The sequence below is a fragment of the Gavia stellata genome, chromosome 7, assembly GCF_030936135.1.
Source record: "Gavia stellata isolate bGavSte3 chromosome 7, bGavSte3.hap2, whole genome shotgun sequence".
Taxonomy (NCBI): Eukaryota; Metazoa; Chordata; class Aves; order Gaviiformes; family Gaviidae; genus Gavia; species Gavia stellata.
In genome coordinates this window covers 13,480,033-13,503,416 of record NC_082600.1, presented here as the reverse complement: position 1 = coordinate 13,503,416, position 23,384 = coordinate 13,480,033, and the positions used below count along the sequence as shown (strand labels likewise).

Here is a 23,384-nt window from a genome sequence, read left to right as displayed (position 1 = left end):
AATTTATTCCTTCAATATACAAGCTTTTAGCTTGCATTATTAGTCTCAACTCTAAATTCATAAAACTGCTTGGAGGCTGTCTGCAGTCAAAACCTAAGTAATGAATGTGTTTTATTACAACTTAGGTATCCGTTGATCATCGATCCCTCCGGGCAAGCGACAGAGTTTATCATGAATGAATATAAAGACCGTAAGATAACTCGTACTAGTTTCTTGGATGACGCTTTCAGGAAGAACTTGGAAAGTGCCTTGAGATTTGGTAACCCACTTCTGGTCCAGGTTAGTTGCATGATCACGTAGAAAGTATTTAAAGTTCTGGAATTCTGCCCTATGTACTAGAAAATCTTGCAATTGTTCTGTTAGCAAGATGCAAACAACTGTATTTTCAAACTGTAATTTAACAAGTAAACTAGTACTGAGTGATACGTGAGGTGTTAGTCCTGAGAAAAATATGATTAGTGAGATACACAGTCAAAAGAAGTTATTTCCTTTTTCCACCATTTTAAGATCAAATGCTTTTATTTTCAAATGATCTTTCTTTACTTCCACTCTATAAAATGACTTGCACCCTGTCTGTCTTTTCCTTTGTTCCCATATGCTATCTCTAGTCATAGATAATAGCACCTAATATGGCTAGTTATCTAGAATTGAATCTACTCTAAGTAGCAGGGAAAAGTTTCAGTAATACAAAGAAATAGGCAATTGTAGGAATAGTTGATTTTCACTTGAGATGGATATATTTTTCATTTCTTAATATGGAAATGGGAAAACAAAGGATTAGCTCACAGATTAGATGAGTAACTGTTGCTTGTGCTGCTTAGAATAGGCCTTATTGTGCCTTAGAACTAATACAGTTATGACCATTAGTAATACTCCCCTACTGAGATGTTGTATGGTAATAGCCTAAACTCTGTGCTTTTTTAGCTCAACTACAAATCTAAAGTGGAAATACCTTCTGAATGTGATCCGTATTCAAAACCAACTGCAAATTGATTGCTACCAGAGCTTTAAGCCCTAGTTAGATCAGGATTTTTAGCTTGAGACACTTACAAGAAACAGAATCTCTTAACGCATCTGTGCTTCTAGGATGTGGAGAGCTATGATCCAGTTCTGAATCCTGTTCTGAATCGTGAAGTCCGGAGAACTGGAGGCAGAGTTCTGATTACTCTGGGAGACCAAGATATTGATTTGTCACCGTCCTTTGTTATCTTCCTCTCCACCAGAGATCCAACAGTAAGTAAAACAAAAGGCTCTCCTGTTTGTAGAAATGGTACATCAGAGAGCTGAGAAAGTTTTTCATGTTTCCTGTGATAGGTTGAATTCCCACCGGACCTGTGCTCTCGTGTTACATTTGTGAACTTCACAGTAACTCGCAGCAGCTTACAAAGCCAGTGTCTGAATGAAGTCCTGAAAGCTGAAAGACCAGATGTTGATGAAAAACGCTCTGACCTCCTCAAGCTTCAGGGTACGCTTACCAAAATTAAAGTAACTTCCTCCTGTTCTAAAAGAATACAGTGGTTTTACTGTAGCTGTAGAAATACACAAAGAAATAAATACCTTTATAGCTGACGCTCTTGGTTTTTCATGATGTCCAATGGCAAAGTATACACAATTCATATGATTCTTAAAAACTAACACATCTATACAATATGTAGCCTAATTTTTCTTCTAATTAAGGTGAATTTCAGCTGCGCTTGCGTCAGTTAGAAAAATCCCTCCTACAAGCACTTAATGAAGTGAAGGGACGTATCCTGGATGATGACACCATCATTACTACTCTTGAGAACCTGAAGAAGGAAGCAGCAGAGGTCACTAGAAAAGTAGAAGAGACTGATATTGTCATGCAAGAAGTGGAGACTGTTTCTCAGCAGTACTTGCCTCTTTCTACAGCGTGCAGCAGTATCTACTTTACTATGGAGTCACTGAAACAGGTAGGATGAGCTCTTCTTCATATGAGAAGCTTCACGTATTTACTCTTCAAAGCTAAATAGGCACTGCCTAATCCCAGCCCTGGCTGTCGTGTTGCAATTTTATAGGCATAAGCCATTGACTATCAAACAGCTGGACTCAAGAGAAAACCATACTCTCTTGTCTTTCAGATACATTTCCTGTACCAATACTCTCTCCAGTTTTTCTTGGACATCTATCACAATGTCTTGTATGAGAACCCAAATTTGAAGGGAATTACGGACCATACTCAGCGTCTCTCAATCATCACAAAGGATCTCTTTCAGGTTCAATTTTTTAATTAGTAAATGTACTTTAATCATTTTTGAAGGGTCAGAGTTCAAGGTTTCTTATGCTACTAACTTCACTGTTTTGTTGATAGGTGGCTTTCAATAGAGTGGCACGTGGCATGCTGCATCAAGATCATATAACATTTGCTATGTTGCTGGCCCGGATTAAACTGAAAGGCACTATTGGGTAAACATTTGTTTTCTCGCTTCACTTCAGTTGAAAAAGGGAGGGATGTCTTGAAAGCATCTAGCTAAAGTCTTCTTTGTCCTTAACATTAGGGAGCCTACATATGATGCAGAATTCCAGCATTTCTTGAGAGGAAAGGAAATTGTACTAAACACTGCATCTCTCCCAAAAATCAATGGTTTGACTGTAGAGCAAACAGAAGCAATGATGAGGTTGAGCTGCCTTCCTGCATTTAAGGACCTTGTTTCAAAAGTTCAAGCTGATGAGGTAAGTGTTGGCTAGAGTTTGTTTCTGCGCTAAACTACCTGGTAAAGCTTTTCAGGTGTCTGCTTTAAGAGCTTCATGCTTACAAGTAAGCTCGCCTAGTATGAGAAGGGAAGCCTTACGGATTAACTATTTGTAGTTGTTGTGGAAATGAATGTTCTTACTTCATTTGTAATCGAGCTATGAAACTGGAGTTGTAAATACCAGCATTGTTCCTCACCTTGGAAGCAGCTTCACCATTCATCTAACTTTGCGGTTCCTGTGGTAGCAGAAAGTGTGATACTGCATATCTTTTACTGTATCACTATTGCATGATAATACATAACATCATTATGGTGGGCTTTTGGACATTACTGTTTGGAATAAATTTGGATAGTGCTCAGCTGCTCAACACTTTGCTCCTTCTGATGACCTATGTGTTCTAAGAATACATCTGTGTCCTGACTGTGAAACTGTATGTTCAGAAATATGTCCATATCTTAAATAGTACCTGTTTGGTTGCCCTGCTTAGTTTTTATACTAAAAGCAGAATTATCTTTGCAATGTCTGATTTTCCTCAAACTCTTCAACCTGGGATAAAATAATGTATAGCTTGGGCTGGGACTTGGTAGAGATCTGTAGAATCAGGGGTGCTGAAGGGAATGCAGAATTAGGGGATATCAGTGAAATGATTGGATGCACCTAAAGAAAGCATAATAGACAAAACATAATTTGAGTTTTACATTGAGTGGATTTTTGTTTTTAAAAAAAAAAAAAAAACCAACAGAACTTGGGAGAAGTTCATTGAAGAATTACTGAATGTGCTGGTCAAATTATAGTCTTGCTCAGGGAAGCGTTCAAACCATACCTATCTAGAAGCCTTGGAAAAGACCAAACTATGTTGAGTGTTGGACAATGTTTGGGGCCAAGTTTAATGTTTGACTTAATTTCATTAATGTAATAGCGCTTCTGTTTAACAGTGTTAGTCTTGAGAAATAAGACAGGGCTTACTCGTAGATGGAAACTCAAATGTTTCATCTGATACTCAATCTAAATTTTTGTTCTAGAGACAGATGATAAGATATGAGCATTAAATGGGAAAAATCTTATGAACCTTGTATATTTCACTGTTTAAACGTTTAGCTACTTCGTAGAATTTTTAAAGATCTGTTTGCAAATCCAAAGCTAGTAGAGCTTGGACTGTACCAAGTTCAACCCTACCCTAGCGATCTTTGTTTCCTACTAAAAGTTAGTTAGGTAGCTGAACACTTCTGCAGTACATTAAATTCTAGATTTTAAGACTGCGATTGAACATCCCTGTTGCACCATGAACAGGATCTGCACCTTGCAGCAGATTTTTGATGCCATGAAACTCCATTTCAAGTTTTTTGCATTTTCTTTCAATATAGCAATTCTGTATCTGGCTGGATAGCAGTTCACCAGAGCAGACTGTACCATACCTTTGGACTGAAGAAAAACCTGCAAGTAAGTTAAGTTGCACTATTGTCCACACCCATTCTACTGTACTGACTTTAATCTAAGTAGAATTACTATGATTTTAAAGCAATTCTAAAGTAGAACTTTAATTTGGACCTTAATGCCTGGGAAAATTGTAAAGTTGGGATTGTGGAAGAACCTCAACTCTGGTGGTTTTGTTTTGTTTTTAAAAACCAAACTTTTTTAAGCAGTAGTCACTACACTTGGTTCCTGTACCTTAACCTGTGATTTGGTCTTCCACTGAGGATGAACCGTACTTCCACAATCTCATTAGATTGCATAACATTTTGGATTAACCTCAGTCATTGCAAATCTGGAGGCAGCTCAATTCTCTAAAAAGCTCCAAGACACAGATTTTCTGAGGACAGGACTGGTCTACTAGAATGTTTCCTCCTGCAATTGTATCTAAGCATGAAGTCTTAATTCTTGTTGCATTAGTCGTTAGTGCTAATTTGTTAAGAGTTAGAACTTAAGGATAACTGTTGTCCTTCAGCTCCTCCCCTGTCTGAAAGGTAACATTAGCAAGCGTTTGCTGTCTGTGATCATTCAGGGCTCATTCCGGTAGGTGGCTTTCTAAATTAAGGATTCTAAGCTTGTATTTACTAGCTGCTATAAAGCTGCTTGACCGTTAACTGAAGCAACTCTGGGTTATATATCCTGTCCATGCTAGACAAGTATATAATACTTCAAAATCTAGCAGAATGGCAGATTATTGAATGAGTGAAAAGATGTGAAGAGATCTATTGTCCCTGGAAGTTAAAATCACTTCATGGCGATACTTCTAGGCTGTAGATTTTGTAAACCATTAGCATTTCAGTAGAATCCAAAAGCATCTTGTCAAGGTAGGCTTTTAAAAGGCTCACAACAAGAGCAATTGAGCAGGTAATTAAAATGTCTCAGAAGACAAACCAACTGAAGATGTTAAGTTTCTCTTGACTGTCAAAGTGACGACAGAATGTAAGCATTTCATTAATACATTGCAACAGATCTTTCAAAGGGATAATTAACTCTCTAAATGTCTGGTTTTCAGAACAACATGGGAAAAATTGAATGGAGAATTGAAAAGAAGGTGGTGTTGAGGATTGTTTTCTTACCTGTCCATCTAATCCTGTCTCCCCTTTTCAGCTCCTATTGGACAGGCCATTCATCGCTTGCTTCTGATCCAGGCCTTCCGTCCAGATCGTTTGTTGGCGATGGCACATACCTTTGTTTCGACAAATCTTGGAGAGTCTTTCATGTCCATTATGGAGCAGCCTTTAGATCTGACACACATCGTAGACACAGAGGTAACCTGCTTGTTTATGAAAGGCTGAAATCCTGAGGTACTGCTCAGTGCCACCTTGCATGAGTTCCACAGTGAGTAAAGCTATCCACCAGAATGTTTCTTCCACTTACCCTTCTCCCCAGGGTATGAGGAATGGATTGTTTTCCTGTTTGTTAATGTAAAACTAAGAGTAGCATAATGTCTTTAGCTGGCCAGAGGATAGAAAGACTGAGTTTACTGCATTCTCGTATTCATGTAGTGACTGATTCGTATCCTTTTAAACTTCTCCGACAACAGGTGAAACCTAATACCCCTGTGCTCATGTGTTCAGTGCCTGGTTACGATGCCAGTGGTCATGTTGAAGATCTTGCAGCTGAGCAGAATACACAGATTACTTCTATTGCTATTGGTAAGAACATACCTTATTTCATCATCTAAGCATAAATGAAATTGTTAGCAGTAAGAGCTTTAGCAACTCTTCCGTCTTTTAGGTTCTGCTGAAGGGTTTAACCAAGCAGATAAAGCAATAAACACAGCAGTGAAATCTGGAAGGTAAGTTCTATCTCCTTTTTAGCTAGAATACTGCCTAGTAGAAAGGTAAACAGGGGAGAAGGGGGAAGTAATCTATTGGCTAAATAGACAAAACTGTGAGCAAAAAAAAATCAGAACTATCTTCTGAACTGAAATTTGTAATAACTTAAGCACAGCTGTTCACAACTTCTATTTCATTTAAATATTTTCAAGAGAAGTAGGTTGTATCTTCAAAACGGGAAAGTTAGCCCATTTCTAGTGCACAGTAACTGATTCTATGTAGAAGACAGGTTTAAAAGAGGGAGGAAAATCTGTAGCATTGTTATCATCATATTATACTACTCTTTGTGGTGATTATAGCCAGGATCCATAAGCTGTAGACTAAAAAGCACTCCTTCTGTTTCAAAACTTCACAGATGGGTAATGCTGAAGAATGTTCACCTGGCTCCTGGCTGGCTCATGCAACTAGAAAAGAAGCTACATTCCCTACAACCCCATGCTTGCTTCAGGCTTTTCCTTACCATGGAGATTAATCCAAAGGTAACGTTGATTTGAAATTTGATTTTCCTGTAGAGTAACTGGCTTGCAGAGCCAAGAGTGCTACACGGGGAAGGTTTTCTCATGACTGCCTTTCTGCAGTAAAGAAAAACGAGAATTTATGCCTGTCAGGGTACTTACTACTAGCCTTGGTTTCTGATAACTTCATTGTAGCTGAAAAATTCATACCATTCCTTTTTCTGCTTCCCTTACCTTCCAAAAGAAAGGCAGGACTGACTTTCTGTGCTTACAGTGAGGTTTTGAAGCTAATGTAAACTGTGCTGTTAGAGGGATTTAATTTAGTGAAGGCTAAAGGAAGCGGGATTTGAGTTGATTGATCTTTTCTAGGTGCCAGTCAATTTGTTACGTGCCGGACGAATCTTCGTATTTGAACCTCCTCCTGGCGTAAAGGCAAACATGCTGAGGACTTTCAGTAGCATTCCAGTTTCCAGAATGTGCAAGGTAAGGCTACGGCTTGTGTAGGTGAAAGAAAACGGAAGAATGTGTTCATTAAAATCTTACCTTAGATAATAAAACCTCAGCTTCTAATGTACATAGAATGTGTTTTTGTCATGGGAGGAAAGTAGTAGTTGCTTCTTCTGTTGATAGAATGTATTCAGTTTTGGTAGCAATCTAGCATGAAATCTGGTATTTTCTAGCCTTTTAGCAGGCTTTGATTTTCATCAGTTCACTTGAGTAACAGTTGTGTTTATATATTATTTTTTTTTCTCTCCACTTCCTAGTCTCCAAATGAGCGTGCTCGTTTATATTTCCTTCTTGCCTGGTTCCATGCCATTATCCAAGAGCGCTTGCGCTATGCTCCATTGGGTTGGTCCAAGAAGTATGAATTTGGAGAATCTGATCTGAGATCTGCCTGTGACACAGTAGATACATGGTTGGATGATACAGCGAAGGCAAGTAGTATTGTGTACTTAGGTATAGGTAATACTTAGATTACTTAAGATCTTCAGTAAAACAGTCTGTTCTGGAAACATTTAGTAAGTTAAATGAGTAGGCACAAATAACGTGATGGCAATTTAACTTAGTTCTTGAATTTGATTCCTTGATCAGAGGAGATGTGAAAAGGATTGTTTCCTGCTAATTACCTTGCATTTTACTTATAGGGTCGCCAAAACATTTCACCTGATAAAATCCCCTGGTCTGCATTAAAGACACTGATGGCACAGTCTATCTATGGAGGTCGTATTGATAATGAATTTGATCAACGTTTGTTAAACACTTTCTTGGAACGTCTGTTCACTACTTTAAGTTTTGATAGTGAATTCAAACTGGCTTGCAAAGTTGATGGACACAAAGATATTCAGATGCCAGATGGAATCAGGTATCATTTTTTCCTTATCCTGACCTCTACGTACAACCTCTCTTTTTTTAAGTTCAAAACAAAACAAAAACCTAACCTGTATCTTTGTGCTGGAATTTAGCTGTGTAAACATTTGTCTCAAGCAAAGAATTACCTTTCTATTCTAATAGAGGAAGCCTTCAAATGAATATTAAAACTCTGACTTGCAGGCGTGAAGAATTTGTCCAGTGGGTTGAGATGCTGCCAGATACACAAACGCCGTCATGGCTGGGCCTGCCAAATAACGCAGAGAAAGTTCTTCTCACCACACAAGGTAAAACCAGAACTTTAACAATGTCTTGCATAGATTACCAGGCCACCATTTTAACTAAAAAGCAAAAGAGAAATATGAATCCTGCTAAAGAGCTGATAGCTTCCCCTTCCCCCCCTCAATGCAGTTGGTTTAACTTCTGCAAGGTAAGACACTCGAGTAGTCCAAAAACTGTCCAGAAGCTTGTGAATTAAAAAAGCAGTTACATTCAGCCTTCCAGATGTCAAGCTCCCCTCTTGATTCTGGAAAGCAGTATTGTCAGCGCTGGAGCCAGTTAGAGCTAGGCAGTTCTGAATCTTGGGTCTAGACTAGGGAAGAAGAAAAGTCCTAGTTCTTGCATGTAGTAGGATGTTTTCATCTTGATGCCGCTGCTTCTCGGACTAACAGCATATCTTCTGTTTTAGGCATAGATATGATCAGTAAAATGCTGAAAATGCAGATGCTAGAGGATGAGGATGATCTAGCTTATGCAGAAACTGAGAAGAAGACAAGAACTGATTCTACATCAGATGGTCGCCCAGCCTGGATGAGAACATTGCATACCACAGCCTCTAACTGGCTTCACCTTATCCCACAAACGCTAAACCATCTGAAGCGGACTGTGGAAAACATTAAGGTAAGAACTAAGTTTTATCTAACATGGGCTTAGGAAGTGCACAAGTTCTGGTGTGTTGGAACGAGTGCATTGTGATTTGCAAGTACCAATTAAACTGTTGGGGGGGACAGTGGAACCTGTATTGATGCTGATTCTGACTGCCGTAGCTATGTAATGCCCTGCTGGGTTTCTTGAAATGCTCTTAAAAGTTGTTTTATGTCTTCTGGGCATTATTTGAAGAAATACAATGGCAAACTGTCTATCAAGGGTACCACTTCTGAAGCTTCTCTGTGATGAGGTGAAGAAACAAGTGCTTCCTGTTGTACTTGTAGCAGCACACTGGCTGCTACTTATGATATTGCCTTTACAGCCAGTGCACATGAATTACTGCTAAAATTTAGTGATGGTCAGTGAGGGGAGCTAGGGCAGCAGCTTCTGCTAAGTGGGAACAGAAATTGTAAGGGCTGGAGGAAACCTGAGGTCTGGACAGTAGTACCCTAAGCTCTAACTTGGGAATAAGCTCCCCAGTTGAATATGCCCATGATTGCCTAACTGCTTCTGAAGACTTACTCTGGGATAGTAGGTGAGAACCTTTTGTTGCTGATTAAATCCAGAGTTGATTGGAAGGAGCTGCAGCAGCCAGTCTGTATTAGTTGTTCAACTAAGACTTCTACTTTCTTGCTTCTCCAAGGGAGAGGAGATAGTTGGTTGTAAAGCAGTCTCTGCAATCACTTTCTGCACCACAGACTGCATCTTCATGTTAAATGCTTGTAGTCACAGTGTCACTGGTCAGTCCATCCAGGATTTTGGGGTTGCTTTTTGTAGCAGTTTTCCAGCAAGAACTTTGATCTGCAACTTACTTTCAATGTTTTGACAATCAGGATCCTTTGTTCCGATTCTTTGAGAGAGAGGTGAAAATGGGAGCTAAGCTGCTTCAGGATGTTCGTCAGGACCTCGCAGATGTGGTTCAAGTGTGTGAAGGAAAAAAGAAACAAACCAACTATTTGCGTACACTTATAAATGAACTGGTGAAAGGTATGGTGATTCAAATTAACATCTCTCTGTGCCTCTTGCACTCTGTAAGTTAGAGGCTATTACGCTCAGCAGCTTAAAAAAAATTGCAGGAAAATTGGGTTTGACTTTACCATTTGACATAAGCAATACTTCTGAGTCAAGCATAAAATTCCAGTTATTTTGGTTTGGGATTTCAGGCCAAGGTAGCTAATAGGATTTTTTTGTAGTTTATATCAGCAGCTTGATTTCTAAGCTGAAATCTTACTAAATTCTTTCGGTCTCTGAATTGTGATGGAACAAAGTTATTTATGCTACAAAGTGAGTAATATTGCTCCTGTAAAATCTCCTAGAAAATAGTCAAGTTCTCTTAAACTTCTGTTTTGATATTGTACATAAAAGTGGAATTTTCACAGACATCCTGCTTCTAGTACTACATGAAGATCTGCTGTCTGCTTTTAAGAAAGGTATTTCCTAAAACACAGATACTTGACCTCTTCAGTTTTTTCTAAAGAACTCAATTCTTCACGAAAACTTGAAGATCCGTTACTGCTGTGTGTAGCTGAAGTTGCTGTTGAAAGGTTTCTGCAACTGGATGGCATTTAAATAAATACTAGACCAGGAGGCCATTTGCTTTGTAATATTTGAAAGTGCTTTCACTTACTGAGGAGCCTTTTAAGATAGAGGCTGATATCCTGGTCCAAGTCTTTAACGGTTATTGGGAGAAAAAGTGAAGTGTCAAAATAGTGTGTCATTCCAACTTGTATGCAAACAAAACTTAATTCTAATCACATTTTTCATAGGTATTTTGCCTCGTAGCTGGTCTCATTACACAGTGCCAGCGGGTATGACTGTTATTCAGTGGGTGTCTGACTTCAGTGAGCGCATTAAACAACTGCAGAATATTTCCCAGGCAGCTGCTTCTGGTGGAGCAAAAGAACTAAAGGTATATTTGCTGACTTCTTCTAGAGGTTATTGGCAGAGCTGTCTTCACATCAAGGCTTCTAAATAGGCAAAACAACTTCAGTCAATGTTCTCTGAAATGTGTTTGTAAATACTGTTGAGTATCTCCTGATCTCAAAATGGTGAGGCTTAGCAGGCTAACTGTTCATACAGATAAGAGGGAAACTTAGTATTTTAGAACGACAGAAGACGTAGCCTTCGAGCAAAAAGCAGTTTAGCAGTTACACAGTGTTCCAGTAGCAGCAGGAAAATTTTAATGTAAATACATCGCTGAAGTAATATTTATGATAATCATTAATTAATACTGCAGCTGGTAACTTTTTTAAAATTTTTCCCCCTCAATTAGAACATCCACGTGTGTCTCGGTGGCCTTTTTGTACCAGAGGCATATATTACTGCTACAAGACAGTATGTTGCCCAAGCAAACAGTTGGTCCCTTGAAGAACTCTGTCTTGAGGTCAATGTTACAACTACACAGAATGCAGTACTGGATGCATGCAGTTTTGGAGTCACAGGTAAACTTATCAGAAAGGAGGGGTCCTTGCTCTGAAATATTTTCAGAAGCTTCTGGAATTAAATGGGCTGCATCAAATGAAAAAGATCATATCATTGCAAAAGTTAATACACACTTTCTGAAGTTGTTTAAAGATTAGTTTGATAATAGTTAGTAGGGGAGTACTTAATGCTAATAAATCTCAAGACTCAGGTCAGTATATATTTAAGAGGTATTGGCTAGTGTATCTGCGACAACCTCTTTATTTTACAGTATGAAATATTTACTTCTCATTTAGTGGACTTAGCCCTTAAATGATACAGGGAGACAATCTTTGTCTGGATGTATGAAAGCTCTTAAAACTTTGAAGTATATTTCAATTTACAGGCCTGAAGCTTCAGGGAGCTACATGCAGTAACAACAAGCTGTCGCTTTCGAATGCTATTTCAACGGTACTGCCCATTACACAGCTTCGCTGGATCAAGCAGACAAATGCTGATAAAAAAGCAAATGTTGTAAGTATTGATAAAACCAATTTTAAAAAGGATTCTCATCATTAGATCTACCTAGTAATTTTTTTCCTGAAGCGTTACATATACTTTTATCAGGCACCACAAATCAAATTGTTCTTTTCTAATATTCTCAGTGTCAGTTGGTTACCTAAATTTCAGGCTAGCAGCAAACAGACCTAGTGTTGACTAGGTCTTTCATTTGTAGTTAGATAAGGAGAAGGAGAGGCATCCAAAAATACTAATGGCGGTTCAGGCCAAAACTTGAATTTATACCTATAAAGGCAGCTGTGCTTTAGGTGAATTTATTAGGCCTGGGGTTTTTCTCATATTTTGGGTATTGAGTTATCTGAGACTAAATTCCTATCTCATAAATACCATGTAGTATTATAGAAACGTCTTATGGTCTTCAACTACCTTACATAACTCTTCTTCTATATTCATGTTTTTCCCCAGGTTACTTTACCAGTTTATCTGAACTTCACTCGTGCTGATCTGATTTTCACGGTTGACTTCGAAATAGCTACCAAGGAAGACCCTCGTAGCTTCTATGAACGTGGTGTTGCAGTTCTCTGCACTGAGTGAAAAGACTTGTTTTGACTGGTAACGCTGTAGTAATTGTCAGTCTTCTATGTAGTATTCACCTGTACTTTTGTAACCTGGTTAGGTTAGGTTGTCAGATGGATTTGTGTTAAGTTGACTAGAAAGAAAGGGGGCAGTGTGTTGGAAAGCTGGTAGGCTAGATTTCTTCGAAGGAAAATTGGATGAGATTTTTAGACGGTTATTGGTAGATGTGATATTTGATGGATCATGTTATATGAAATAAAATCTATAGCAAGACTTTTGACTCTCTATTTCCAGAAATATGATTCTTACGGTGTTTTTTTTGGTCTGGAAAAACTATGCCTATGATCTTTTCAGAGAATAACAAACAGCAAGTCGGTATTAAAGCATATTGTTGACCTTCCCACAGCCCACTGAGCAGCTAGTTCAGCCAACCTCCAGTAACAAGAACCTTGGACTGTAAGTCTTCAGTACAGTGATACACAAAGCCTGACATTATGTGCTATGACATCTGATGACATTGCATGAGTTATTTGCAACGATCTGGCTCTTGCTTGAAGTAACCTGCGTTTACACAGCTGCTGGGGTGCATTCAGAAGTTTGAGTATCCTAAACAAGACTTTCTTGTCCTGTTGACCACAGGGCTTCCTCTTTTTAAGCTGCTTTTATGGTGAAATAACCCTCCAGTTTCATGTCTCATTAAGCCCAGGAGGATAGTATTAAATGCTTAAACAAGGAGTTACAATCTTATTTCAGAGACTCACATGTGACCAACTGTTACCAAATTAGGGGAGCTGAGAATTCCTGCTACTGGCTTGGGTTGCTGTAATGGTTGGTTAATTCACTTGCTTTCTCTGATCCTAAGTTCATTGGGTAAGCATGTCTGCCCTTCTGACCAACCTGTCAGAACAACTGTCCTCTCTAACAGTGGCTAATATCAAGCGTTCAGAGAGGCATATGAAGAATACAGGTACATAGCTTTTTCAATCTCAAAACAGAAATCTCAGGAGCCCTTCCTTCCAGTGATTTCTCCTGTGAAAGGGACTTTCTGAAACTGCACCAACTCCAGTGTTTTTTCTGTGATAAGCAGTTCTGCAGCACAGACCTGTGCTGGGAGGAAAATTTGTTACCTCAACCTGCCTCACATGCTTGTTTCAGTTGATACCTACAAGTTACTAAAATAGAGAATTCTTGCTGTCTACCCTCTCCATACTGTTTTGTAGTACCTATAGTTAATAGGTGTAGGTTGAATGGTCCTGTCTGGTTTTAGTCCCTTTATAAAGAATGAATTCCAGACCAGTGCATCATGTAGTCTTTGCTGCTTGTAGTTCTCATCCAATTTTGAGGAACAGAGATGGGAAGTACATGCATCATCCAAGATTAGTTTTAAGCTGTGTCCTTGTTCTCTTCCAGCTTCTATGAGTTGCTATCCTTTCCATCAGCAGAATATTAGTATCTGGAATTTATACTGTCACTTTCTCCAGGATCATTTGAAATATGTTGTACCGTAAGGAAGCAGACCTCCTACTGATAGCAGTGGGCCCTGGATACCAGTTGTAGTGTGGCATATTAGCTAAAATATGTACAAGTTCTAGCTATTAGCAGCTCAGCTGAGCATCCACCTTTCAGCTACTGCTTTTTTTGCATAGCTCAGCACCTGGGCTGTGGTACAGCTTACAGCTACTATAAAAATCTGCAGTTAAACCAATTCCACCTAATACTAATGATGAGATCAAGATAGTCTCAAATATACTTGAAGTAGCTAGAGCTTCCCAAACTATTCAGCTCTTCATATGTTAACTTCTGCATTAAGCCTTAATTAACAAAATACATTTTCAGTTCAGAAGTTAGTTAATCTACAGTTGGATTCTCCCACTGAATAGGCAGACTTTGAATGTCTCAGTAAATGCTGTCCCATGTGGCTTATCCTTCAACTTATGTCTCTCCTGCACATTCCTGTATTTTTTTTTTCTAGTGGATTATTTATTTCAGGATGCTGTGTTAAACAGCTGGTTTAAGTGAAATCCTCACTAGGTGAGTTTAGGGTTCTTGGCTGCAGTTTGAAGGGCAGTAGTTCAGGTTTTTTTAGCCTCAGATGAGGTGGTTGAAGATCATGCAGCAGACAGCTAGTACTTAAAAAGGTAGGACTTCCCTGACATAGGGCTGAAGGGCTTGGCTGCATCACAATGTCATATTTTTAAAGCTTTTCACAGGTCTTAATTCTAGAGAGGTCTGTGGCCTAGCTGCAGTACACACAAATCTATAACTCCAAGGGTTTGTTTTTTTTTTTTTTGCAATTAACTTCACAGCTGTCTTCAAGGAGCTGAGGACTGCATTCACTGTAATAAGTGGCCCCAACTGCAGAATTCTTTGCTGCTGGGGCAAGTCCAAGGGCAAGCACGGTAGCTTGTGTCTTAAGGCAAAGGTCTCTGAATCTTTGTTCTAACCACTTTGTTTCCAGGCTGATTAAAACTATCTCCCTATCTCCAGATTGGGGATAAGGGAGAAAGAAAAGTCACTTTAATAAAATAAATATGCAGCTGTTAGTGAAACAGTACAAGGCTAGAAGTTAAGTAGTATTTTGAGTGGCTTTCCACCTTATGAAAGAAACTGCAAATTACATCTCTGCTAGTCATAGAGAATGAATACTTTCACAAGTAGTTAGTACCAACATATTTCAAGCCATCATTGTACTTTCATAGATAGTAGTTCCCCTTCTTCCACATAAATGGACTACCCAGACTCTAAAGGTGATAAATTACTCCACAGGAGCAGGAAACCAGAGATAACAGATAACTGGCCTCCCATCTGCAGCTTGTAAGCAATTGTCCTCACTAAGGAAGAAGAGTGCTTTCAGCTCATGTGTTCAACTTCGCATTGTAAATTCTAAAAATGGGCAGGTATACTGAGACTGTATTCCTAAAACATTGTTCAAAACAGGTAGGAACAGATACGTTAATAGCACAACTTCTCCCTCTTTGGAAAGAAAAATAAATTAAAAAAAGAGCTAGCTTGCCTTTAGTTGCAATCAGTTCAACTCAATGCAGTTCAGTTACTTGTAGTCAAACCTGTAAGATCGTTCACCATACAGCTACTTCCCTTCTCTCATACAGTAGGTCAGACATACAGCGAGCCAAACAGTGACATGATACAGGTGTGAGGTAAGCTATAGCTATTGAAAACTAATTGCAACCATGCAGTCGTTCTTCCTTCCCTCCTCAACACACCTTTGTAATACTTTTCTGAAATTACAGTGAAACTGAGCAGGTGCCTCCAGGTACCAGACACCAGCATGAGGCTGGTGCTTCAAGAGGCCCAGGCACCAAAGTAGCACCCAGGAATAAAGCTTAGCTGCGATTCTGTGGACACACCTTAGCTAGTTTTCACTTAAATTGCCACACAAGCTTATTTAGTTGATTCTGTCTGTTCAGGTGGCTCTCGAAGCCTGCAGTACGCACTGCAGCTGCTTTCGTAACAGGCTTGAGCTAGGTTGTTTAAAGCTTGTTCAGTTCAGGTACCATCTGAAAAAGAAATCTCTACCAGGTTCATTCTTCAGAATAGTTTGTCCAACGATTTATTCATACCTCAGATTAAGTTGCACGGAATTTCTTTCTTCTTAGTTTTTCACTAGCACCTTCTGGAATGGAAATCCCTTGTTTTCTTTTAACTAGGTGCTGTTTGGCAATTGTGCCATCACAGTCAGCTGCTAGTATGGGTTGTGGAGCACTGTCACCTGGGCTTGCAAGGAGATCTGCAGAGGCTGAAGGGTTAATACTCATCCATAAGGAATGGTCAGGTGTCAACCCCATGGAGGTAAATGCTTCTGTGGCTCTAGTCAGTTCAGATGATGATTGCAACAGGCTTCTCGAGAAATCCTTCTCTTGGCTAGGAGGTTCCAGAGGTGCTTTACAGTCATTTACTGCCTGAATTTCACTGACTTTTGTTTCTGGGCAGAGCCAGTCTGGAGGTTTAGGGAAGGATTCTCCATATTCTGAAGTATCAGTGTCCTCCAAAGCCGTTGCTTTTGGGGCACTGTTCCCCCATGGTGCAACCTTTATACTGTTTAAAGAATTCAAGCTACTGTCAGAATGAACGGATGCATCTTCTGAATCACCATCATAAGGATCTAAAAACTAAAATAAAGGTCTCTCTAAATACGGTGGATGCTTATTTGTCCATATAAAAAAATACAAGAGGCAACATACAGTGGGCTTTAAAACCGCTTTCAACATAAGTCACAGACTTACTATGGAAGTTTTTCTGTTTATCCACACATTTCCAGCTATATTTTAATTTTTGGATGCTACACTGAGAACAAGGCTGCTGCATAATAACCAAACCTACTTGCAGTCCCTTGGAGTCCCTGGCTTTCTTGAGTCCTCCAGCAAGCGGACTAGGCACAACCTATTTAAGAGAAGTTAACATAGGTTTATAAAGCGCCTTCCTATGAATTATTGATCCAAGTAAAAATCCTAGAGAAAAGGAAGCCAGATTGTCCCCTTGCTAAAAGATAGTAAGAAGCATATCTCAGTCTAACTTTTAAACGCCAGGTGAAGTTAGCCTAAAATAGAGGGAATGAGGAGAGCTATGAGAAGTCTTACTGCACTTAAGACATTGCTATAAAGAGAAGGAGTAATTCTATGCCTCACCACCAGAAAAGTGAACTAAATCAGCATTTAACTAGTAGACAAGATATAATTTGGAGTTTAGAGAGCTTCCCTCCCACTCAGGTCCCTTTTTGTTCTTTCACATAAGGGTGATCTGAAATTCTTCCTTATTAGTTGGATTACGAATTTGCTGTCCCTTGCTCTGTAGCTAACTGACACAGTCAAACTGAGTCCTTTCAATCAGTCTCAGTATCACTCCTGCAACACAGAGGTTTCAGGCTTCTTTTCCCCATGTGGTTAAACATGGACTTGTCCAGACCTGGACAAAGAACTTTATTCATTAATTTATACTTGAGAAGTGCATCATTCTGAAAGAGTGCTTATAGTATGGGGCTATTAAAAAAAAGCCACGTAGGGAAACACCCTTTTAAAAGCAAACCACAGGTACAAAACAATCACACAAAGGGAAAAAAGTTTACTGCAAGGAAAGTGCTCCTTTAGAAGGATCCACCACAGCTGCTGGGAGAACGAGCTGCCAGTCATTGCTGTGCCTGCACATCTGTAAACTGCACAGCTGATGCAAAACAGGGCTTGGCAAATCTGAACTCCTCGCAACAGGAACCTGAAGGCTTTAGCAGAGGAGCTGAAGTCCAAGCCCATTTGCAACTGCATTCTTGTGCTAGTTCAAGGGCACAGAGCCAGTGGGTAGTGCTGGGCAATGAAGAAAAGCAGCTTTTCTGCTTCTCCCAAGAGCCCAGAAATCCCCCAGCCCTGGCCTGGCACCTGCCTCAGTACCCTCAGTGAGAGCAACCAGGTCTTTGTCCTCAGGCTGGTACCTTTGCAAGGTCCTCTTCCACCCAGCCCAGCCACCAGCATCCAGCCAGACAGCTGGACTTCCAGCCTTGTTTCTCCCAGAGGGAGACCATGGACAACTCCAGCTTCCCCCTGTGCTTTCTGTAAGGTAAAGTGGTGGCAGGTTCCTGGCAGACAGCTTCTCTAAGCCATGGAGCACAGAGATTCACATGGACTAACTGCAGGCATCAATTCTGAAGACTTTTACCCCAAAAATTAAGTATTTAGTTCTCCACTCCAGAATCAGGTCTTTTTTCATCAACATTAAACACACAGTGTTCAGGAAGTTACCAATATTCATAAGCGACTGCCACAGCAACAGAGCTGCTCTCTTAATCTCATCCAAAATGGACAGTCAGAAGGTAGAGGTTCTCCACCCAGAGCTGTAGAAATCCCGCTGGACCAGAGCTGCTCAAAGTTCACCACCAGAAACAACCGAGTTCAGCTTTAAGCACTTAGCAGAGAAGTGCTTATGCTACATTTGTCTACCTAAACCCTGGCACTTTCCTGTCTCATCACCCCAGAATCAATTTTGCTAAAACTAGTAAGAGTTTTAAGGAAGAGCCTGATGGATAAAATAGTGTTGATGGGGTTTTTTCTCCCCTCCCTTTTCTTTTACAGTCACAAAACCAACAACCCCAGCAACCGCACCTTAGACTCTCCCTGCTGAGACTGAAGGAAGAGTTGGATACTCATCAGGGAATCTCGTCACCATCAAAATGCTTCAGAGAGTCAGTTCTTACCTCCGCACTGGATTCAGACTCGGATTCCGTACTTGACTCTACTATGCACTTCTGCTGCAGAGAAGGAAGGGAAAGAAATGCTACTCAAAGCAGAAGTTACCACAGCTTTGGGTTGAAGCTGAAGTTCTAGTACAAACTGCAGATGCTGTGTTTCTCCAAAGCTTTCCCATCTGAAGCCAGCCTGTCCTTCCAAATATCCCACATCTGTGCTGCTGGTTGGGTTGTGCAAGTGAGACATAAGAGAAAAATAGAGGTCTTCCTCCCTCCCCCCAGAGAAACACAATGGGAAGCTATCCAGAACATGCCTCACATTTGCCAGGAACAGTAATTCCAGGTCTGTAAATAACTTTACAACATGGTTTTTGATTTGCACTGAGGTTTTGTTTGTTTCTTTGCTTTTAGTTGGCCTACATATCAGAAATGTAACTGCAGATAAATGACTAAAACTACATCCTCATTTTTTTCTGAAGCTCTTGCTACAGAGACCTTGCAAACAAATAGCCCCCTTATTCCCCAGGTGGTAGGACAGGAGTGGAATAGCTTCCTCCCTCCCTTCTTGTTTCTTTGCAGGTGACACCATTTGAATTAATTCATTCACACGTGTTCTTCATGCACTCTTTTCCAGCACAGCCAGCTGCACTATCAGGCTAATGACAAAGCAACTAACATTTTCTAAATTATATTTTAATAAGGATATAGAGAAGCAGCAATTAGAAAAAAGTTACCATGTATTTATGTGCCAGTCTTTCTATGTAGTCTGGGCTTTTAACAGAATCCTTCATTTCCTGAGCATCTACTAAAACAGGCAGAGGGTAGGAAAGCACATTAGAGAAAAATCTTCTCATAGATAAATCGCCCAGACATGGTAACTCCCTTTGCACTAGAAAGGTTGATCAGTCCTTCACAAAGTCTGTGTTGAGTTCTCAAAGGCAGCTTCTGTTTAAAAACAAGAAGCTACTGTCTTCTACCAAAACAATGACTTGATTCGCTGGTCCTTCATGCAGCATGAAAAAAAATATAATTTCTTTTTAAAACTAGCTTATACTCTGTAAAGTGGATTTTTTTTCTTTTTTTAAGGCACTACAAGTTTTCTGAACCCTCAGAGAGGTATTTGTAACTCAAGATATCAAACCAGACTAGAGAGGGACAAATGCAAAGACATGCTGAGAGTCAGCCCCCTATCCCAGCCCTCCCACCCTGGCATTCAGTTCAGTCCCAGTACACCACCCCCACCAGGGCTCAGTTACGGGGTGCTCCCTTCTCCCCATACCCTCCATGGGCTGCCCAGACGCACGCCTCTGCCGCCGCCGCCACCTCTTCTCAGTTGAGGCCATCCTGCTCCCAACACCTTCACCCTCCTCCAGCCTTATAGGCTTGGGCCCCTGGCTGCCCCACCTCCGCCCCCACCTCTCACACATGCCCCATTCAGCTCCCTCAGCATGGAGACTTCACCTTTTTGAAAAAGATGGGAGCGAAGCAAAGAAAAAGAGAGTAAAGTGCTCCTGTGAAAGCACTTTGTGCCACTGCTGGAGGCTCCAGACTGCTCTTCATGATGGGTTCACCAGAGCTGACCGTGTGGAGGTCTACAGCAGAAATATGCACAAAATAGCACGGCAGTTTGAGTCCTCTAGTCATTACATTTCTCTAAGTGTATATATATAAAGCACAAGTATACACAGACATGCACACACATCTACAGTTGAGTTCGCAAGGCTTGGTGGCCAGAGATGCAGTGCTCCCCCTCTACTCTCACCAATTTATTGTCTGTAGCCCTATTTCATTCACACAGCCTTCAGGCTGACAGAAGACAGTCCATACTCAAAGGCAAAAGCACCTACCCCCTCCAGAGGCAGCCAGGATATTCAAGGGCATTTCTTCCTGCCATTTGCTGCAGCAGACCATCTCCCCTCTGTTGGATGGACAGTTATGGTTGGACACACAATGTTTTCTAAGCATCTCTCTTAATCACTCACAATCCACTACGTGTGATTTGGAGGGCTTAGATACCATCACCCTTACTTGCCATCCCTCGCTAAGAAATGGAACAACAATTTTGCTATTTTTCAATACAAGGAATAGTATTTCTTCAGACTTACCAGAGAGCTGTGACTCAGGCCCATTTTTCACAAAGAATTAGAGCTGATTTGACCCTTTAAAGGCCACATCTCCATTCCCCTTCTTCTCCTTTTTATAAGGAAATGAGGAAGCAATTCTTTTTACTTTTTCAAATCGAATTCCTCTTCTTCCCATTATTTCCCTCCTATCTGGCTTTCTTGCATCTTCCTGCACAATGCAGAATGAACTATTGTTTTAGATCAATTTTAAAATGAGTATAAAAGCCTCAGTAAAACAAGCACCTCACTCCGGAGCCAGCAGCAGGTTGTCACTCTGAAAAGGCACAGGAGCAAGCCCCTGGGGAGGCGACATTGAGAACAGCTGCACTGGGAGCAGCTCACAAGCTCCACAAGCCTTCCACCTCACTTCTACTACTAGCTGAGCTATGCCCTATCCCATTCACCTCTTTCCTTCCCAGACACCTCCTTTTCCATCTCCTTACCTTCTCGACCCAGGCCAGGACCATCTAATGGCTCTTCCCCCTCTGTGGATTCTCCAACTGCTTTCAAAACAAAACAGAGCAGCCAAAAGTCGCAGCCAACATCCCCCAGTACCTCCCACCCCTAAGGCAGGAGCTAAGAAGCACTGTGCTAGTGCCTGCTGTGCCAGCTGAGTTGAATGAGTGCATACAATCATCATCCTTAACCCAAACACATGGCTTGAAGTCATTTCTCCCACAAAAGCTTGCTCAAAATTAGCTACTGATGCTTTACAGGCAACAGCTGTTAGCAAGAAGGTCCTGGCATCTGGGGCTCAGGAGAATTGTTGGTCTGCAAGGGATTACAGATGAAATGGTGACTGTAAGGTTGAGACCAGGCCAAGGCTTGCACGATTAACCTGCTACCAGCAGCCGTCTGGGCAGGTCGGGCAGCGGAGGTACAGTCAGACAGATTTCCAAGGAAGATGTTGGGTTTCCACTTTCCAAAGCTCACATGTAATGCCATCGTCAAACCAGGGCAGCTTTCAGCCATACCTCGTTGGTGCAGCATGAACAAGGAGGGTGGCCAGAGGGTTACAGAGGCACAGAAATGCCCGCTGGAGCCGTTTATTGCAATCATTTACTGTACTGCTGCTCGGTGTCTTGGCTCTCCTTGTTGCTCTTGGAAAAAGCCCTTGATCCTGCACAGACCTTGTGCCAGCCCCAGATAGCTCTGATTTCCCCCAAGTCCAGGCTTTGTGGCCAGATGAGAACACAGGTAACACACTTCTCTCATTTTGAAAGGCATCGTTGCTCCTTCTCCTCCTGCCCATGGGTGCCCACTGCCTCACGCTGCACAGGGTGCCTCCAGGAGGCCAGTGCTGTGAAAGCCTCTCTGCGCAGATCAGTTCAGCCTCTACGTTATAACCATCCACCTAATAAATCACACACCCATCTCTGCTGTTCTTTAAAAAAATAACACCCCTCCATTTGAAATACAGTTCTATATACAGAGACAAAACATACTAGATGGTCTGCCGTGAAATGTGCTGGAGGAACAACTGTAGAAAACTGATTTGTCCAGGATGAAAAAAACCCTGAAAGCTCTGGGGCTGGGGCTCCACTTCCTATTACAATCAAGATGTGAGCAAAGACATTAAAAGTACAGTTTACAGCTGTTTTGCAGAGCAGAAATTGGCTTTATCCTTTACTTCATATGTACGTGTACATACGGTGCAGTATATGACTGGAAGTATGGCGAAACTACAACTGCTGCTGCAGTATCCTCATTCCCACAGCTTACCTTGTAATAGGTGCTACGGCACCTATTACTGTTAATATATGGCTGTTAATTCTTCACAAAAAATAAAAAGAGAGAATGAAGGCAGCCTTTAAATTCCTGTACTCACAGCTGTTTCCACATAATATCCCGTTCTTATCTTCATGAAGTCTTCTCCCTGTGATGCACGACAGAAGGGTATGGGAGACAAATGTCCTTGGTGTCTCCAGTCTGTGAGTACAGAAGTGCTATATTCAGAGGCAGTCATTCTGAATACTCCCGAGGAACCGTATCCAAAATACTGGATATTACGTGGTACAGAAACCATAAGGAGTCGTTAAGATACTTAGTTTTTTGTTTCACATAAGGGGCAGCATCATCCGGAGACCTGAACTGGAGGTTAGAAAACACAGCTTCAGTTCTTGACTTTTCTTTGTGTGTTGATGCATAGAATCGCTGACCTTGGAAAAATCACTTCACTTCTTTACACCTTGTTTCCCCATTTGCAAAATGTAGGTGTAATGCTGGTTTTCTTTAATCTGCCTTTGGAACATCACAGTTGGCCAGGGAAGGTACCAAATTTTCTCAAAACAAAGATAAAACCAAACATCTCACTGTAGCGGAGTATCAGTAATCCAGGAAGCCATGCTGGCATTTGGAGAGGGAATTTCCTTTTTAAAGTCTGGCTGGACTATTGCTGTTTTACTTCCAAGTTTGTTCATGAATACAGGAAAGGAAATATTTGGCTTTACTTGAAATACCGCTCTTTAGTCACCCATAGATGTCTTTGACAGGCTGATGCTGCTCTGAAGATAAAGTATTTTATAGTAATGTCCCTGGAGCGTCCACATGCCCTTCTTGCCTTTGAGGCTGTAAGAGTAAGGAATTTTGGCTGCCTCTGTTCCCTCAGCCACTTCCTTAGGCACAAGACTGGGGTCTTGTAATTAGGATACTGAGGAGGCAAGGAAGGTGAGCAGTGTGAATATGCAGACTCCCTTTCCTAAAACCCCAGTTACATGCGACTAATAGGCTTTTCTTTTTTTTTTTAATACCCTCTGTACATTCCTCCTCTTAGCTCAGTTTCATCAGTAACTGCATCACCTGAAGA

At 40.9% G+C, this 23,384-nt stretch overlaps 1 protein-coding gene across 1 annotated transcript in view; it reads left to right on the top strand.

Annotated features, from left to right (window-relative positions):
- The window catches only part of DYNC1H1 (dynein cytoplasmic 1 heavy chain 1), a 45,028-nt gene extending 32,490 nt beyond the window's left edge, over positions 1 to 12,538 (top strand). The window contains exons 57-78 of the mRNA XM_059819431.1: positions 126 to 279; positions 1,087 to 1,233; positions 1,315 to 1,465; positions 1,678 to 1,931; positions 2,100 to 2,234; positions 2,330 to 2,424; positions 2,517 to 2,691; positions 4,077 to 4,152; positions 5,290 to 5,450; positions 5,726 to 5,837; positions 5,920 to 5,980; positions 6,376 to 6,499; positions 6,845 to 6,958; positions 7,240 to 7,410; positions 7,621 to 7,838; positions 8,027 to 8,130; positions 8,532 to 8,743; positions 9,604 to 9,757; positions 10,537 to 10,679; positions 11,043 to 11,211; positions 11,577 to 11,704; positions 12,155 to 12,538. Coding sequence (XP_059675414.1) covers positions 126 to 279; positions 1,087 to 1,233; positions 1,315 to 1,465; positions 1,678 to 1,931; positions 2,100 to 2,234; positions 2,330 to 2,424; positions 2,517 to 2,691; positions 4,077 to 4,152; positions 5,290 to 5,450; positions 5,726 to 5,837; positions 5,920 to 5,980; positions 6,376 to 6,499; positions 6,845 to 6,958; positions 7,240 to 7,410; positions 7,621 to 7,838; positions 8,027 to 8,130; positions 8,532 to 8,743; positions 9,604 to 9,757; positions 10,537 to 10,679; positions 11,043 to 11,211; positions 11,577 to 11,704; positions 12,155 to 12,283 — 3,187 coding nt within the window. The 3' untranslated portion in view covers positions 12,284 to 12,538. The remainder of the gene's footprint in view (positions 1 to 125; positions 280 to 1,086; positions 1,234 to 1,314; positions 1,466 to 1,677; positions 1,932 to 2,099; positions 2,235 to 2,329; positions 2,425 to 2,516; positions 2,692 to 4,076; positions 4,153 to 5,289; positions 5,451 to 5,725; positions 5,838 to 5,919; positions 5,981 to 6,375; positions 6,500 to 6,844; positions 6,959 to 7,239; positions 7,411 to 7,620; positions 7,839 to 8,026; positions 8,131 to 8,531; positions 8,744 to 9,603; positions 9,758 to 10,536; positions 10,680 to 11,042; positions 11,212 to 11,576; positions 11,705 to 12,154) is intronic.
- Positions 12,539 to 23,384: the final 10,846 nt, after the last annotated feature.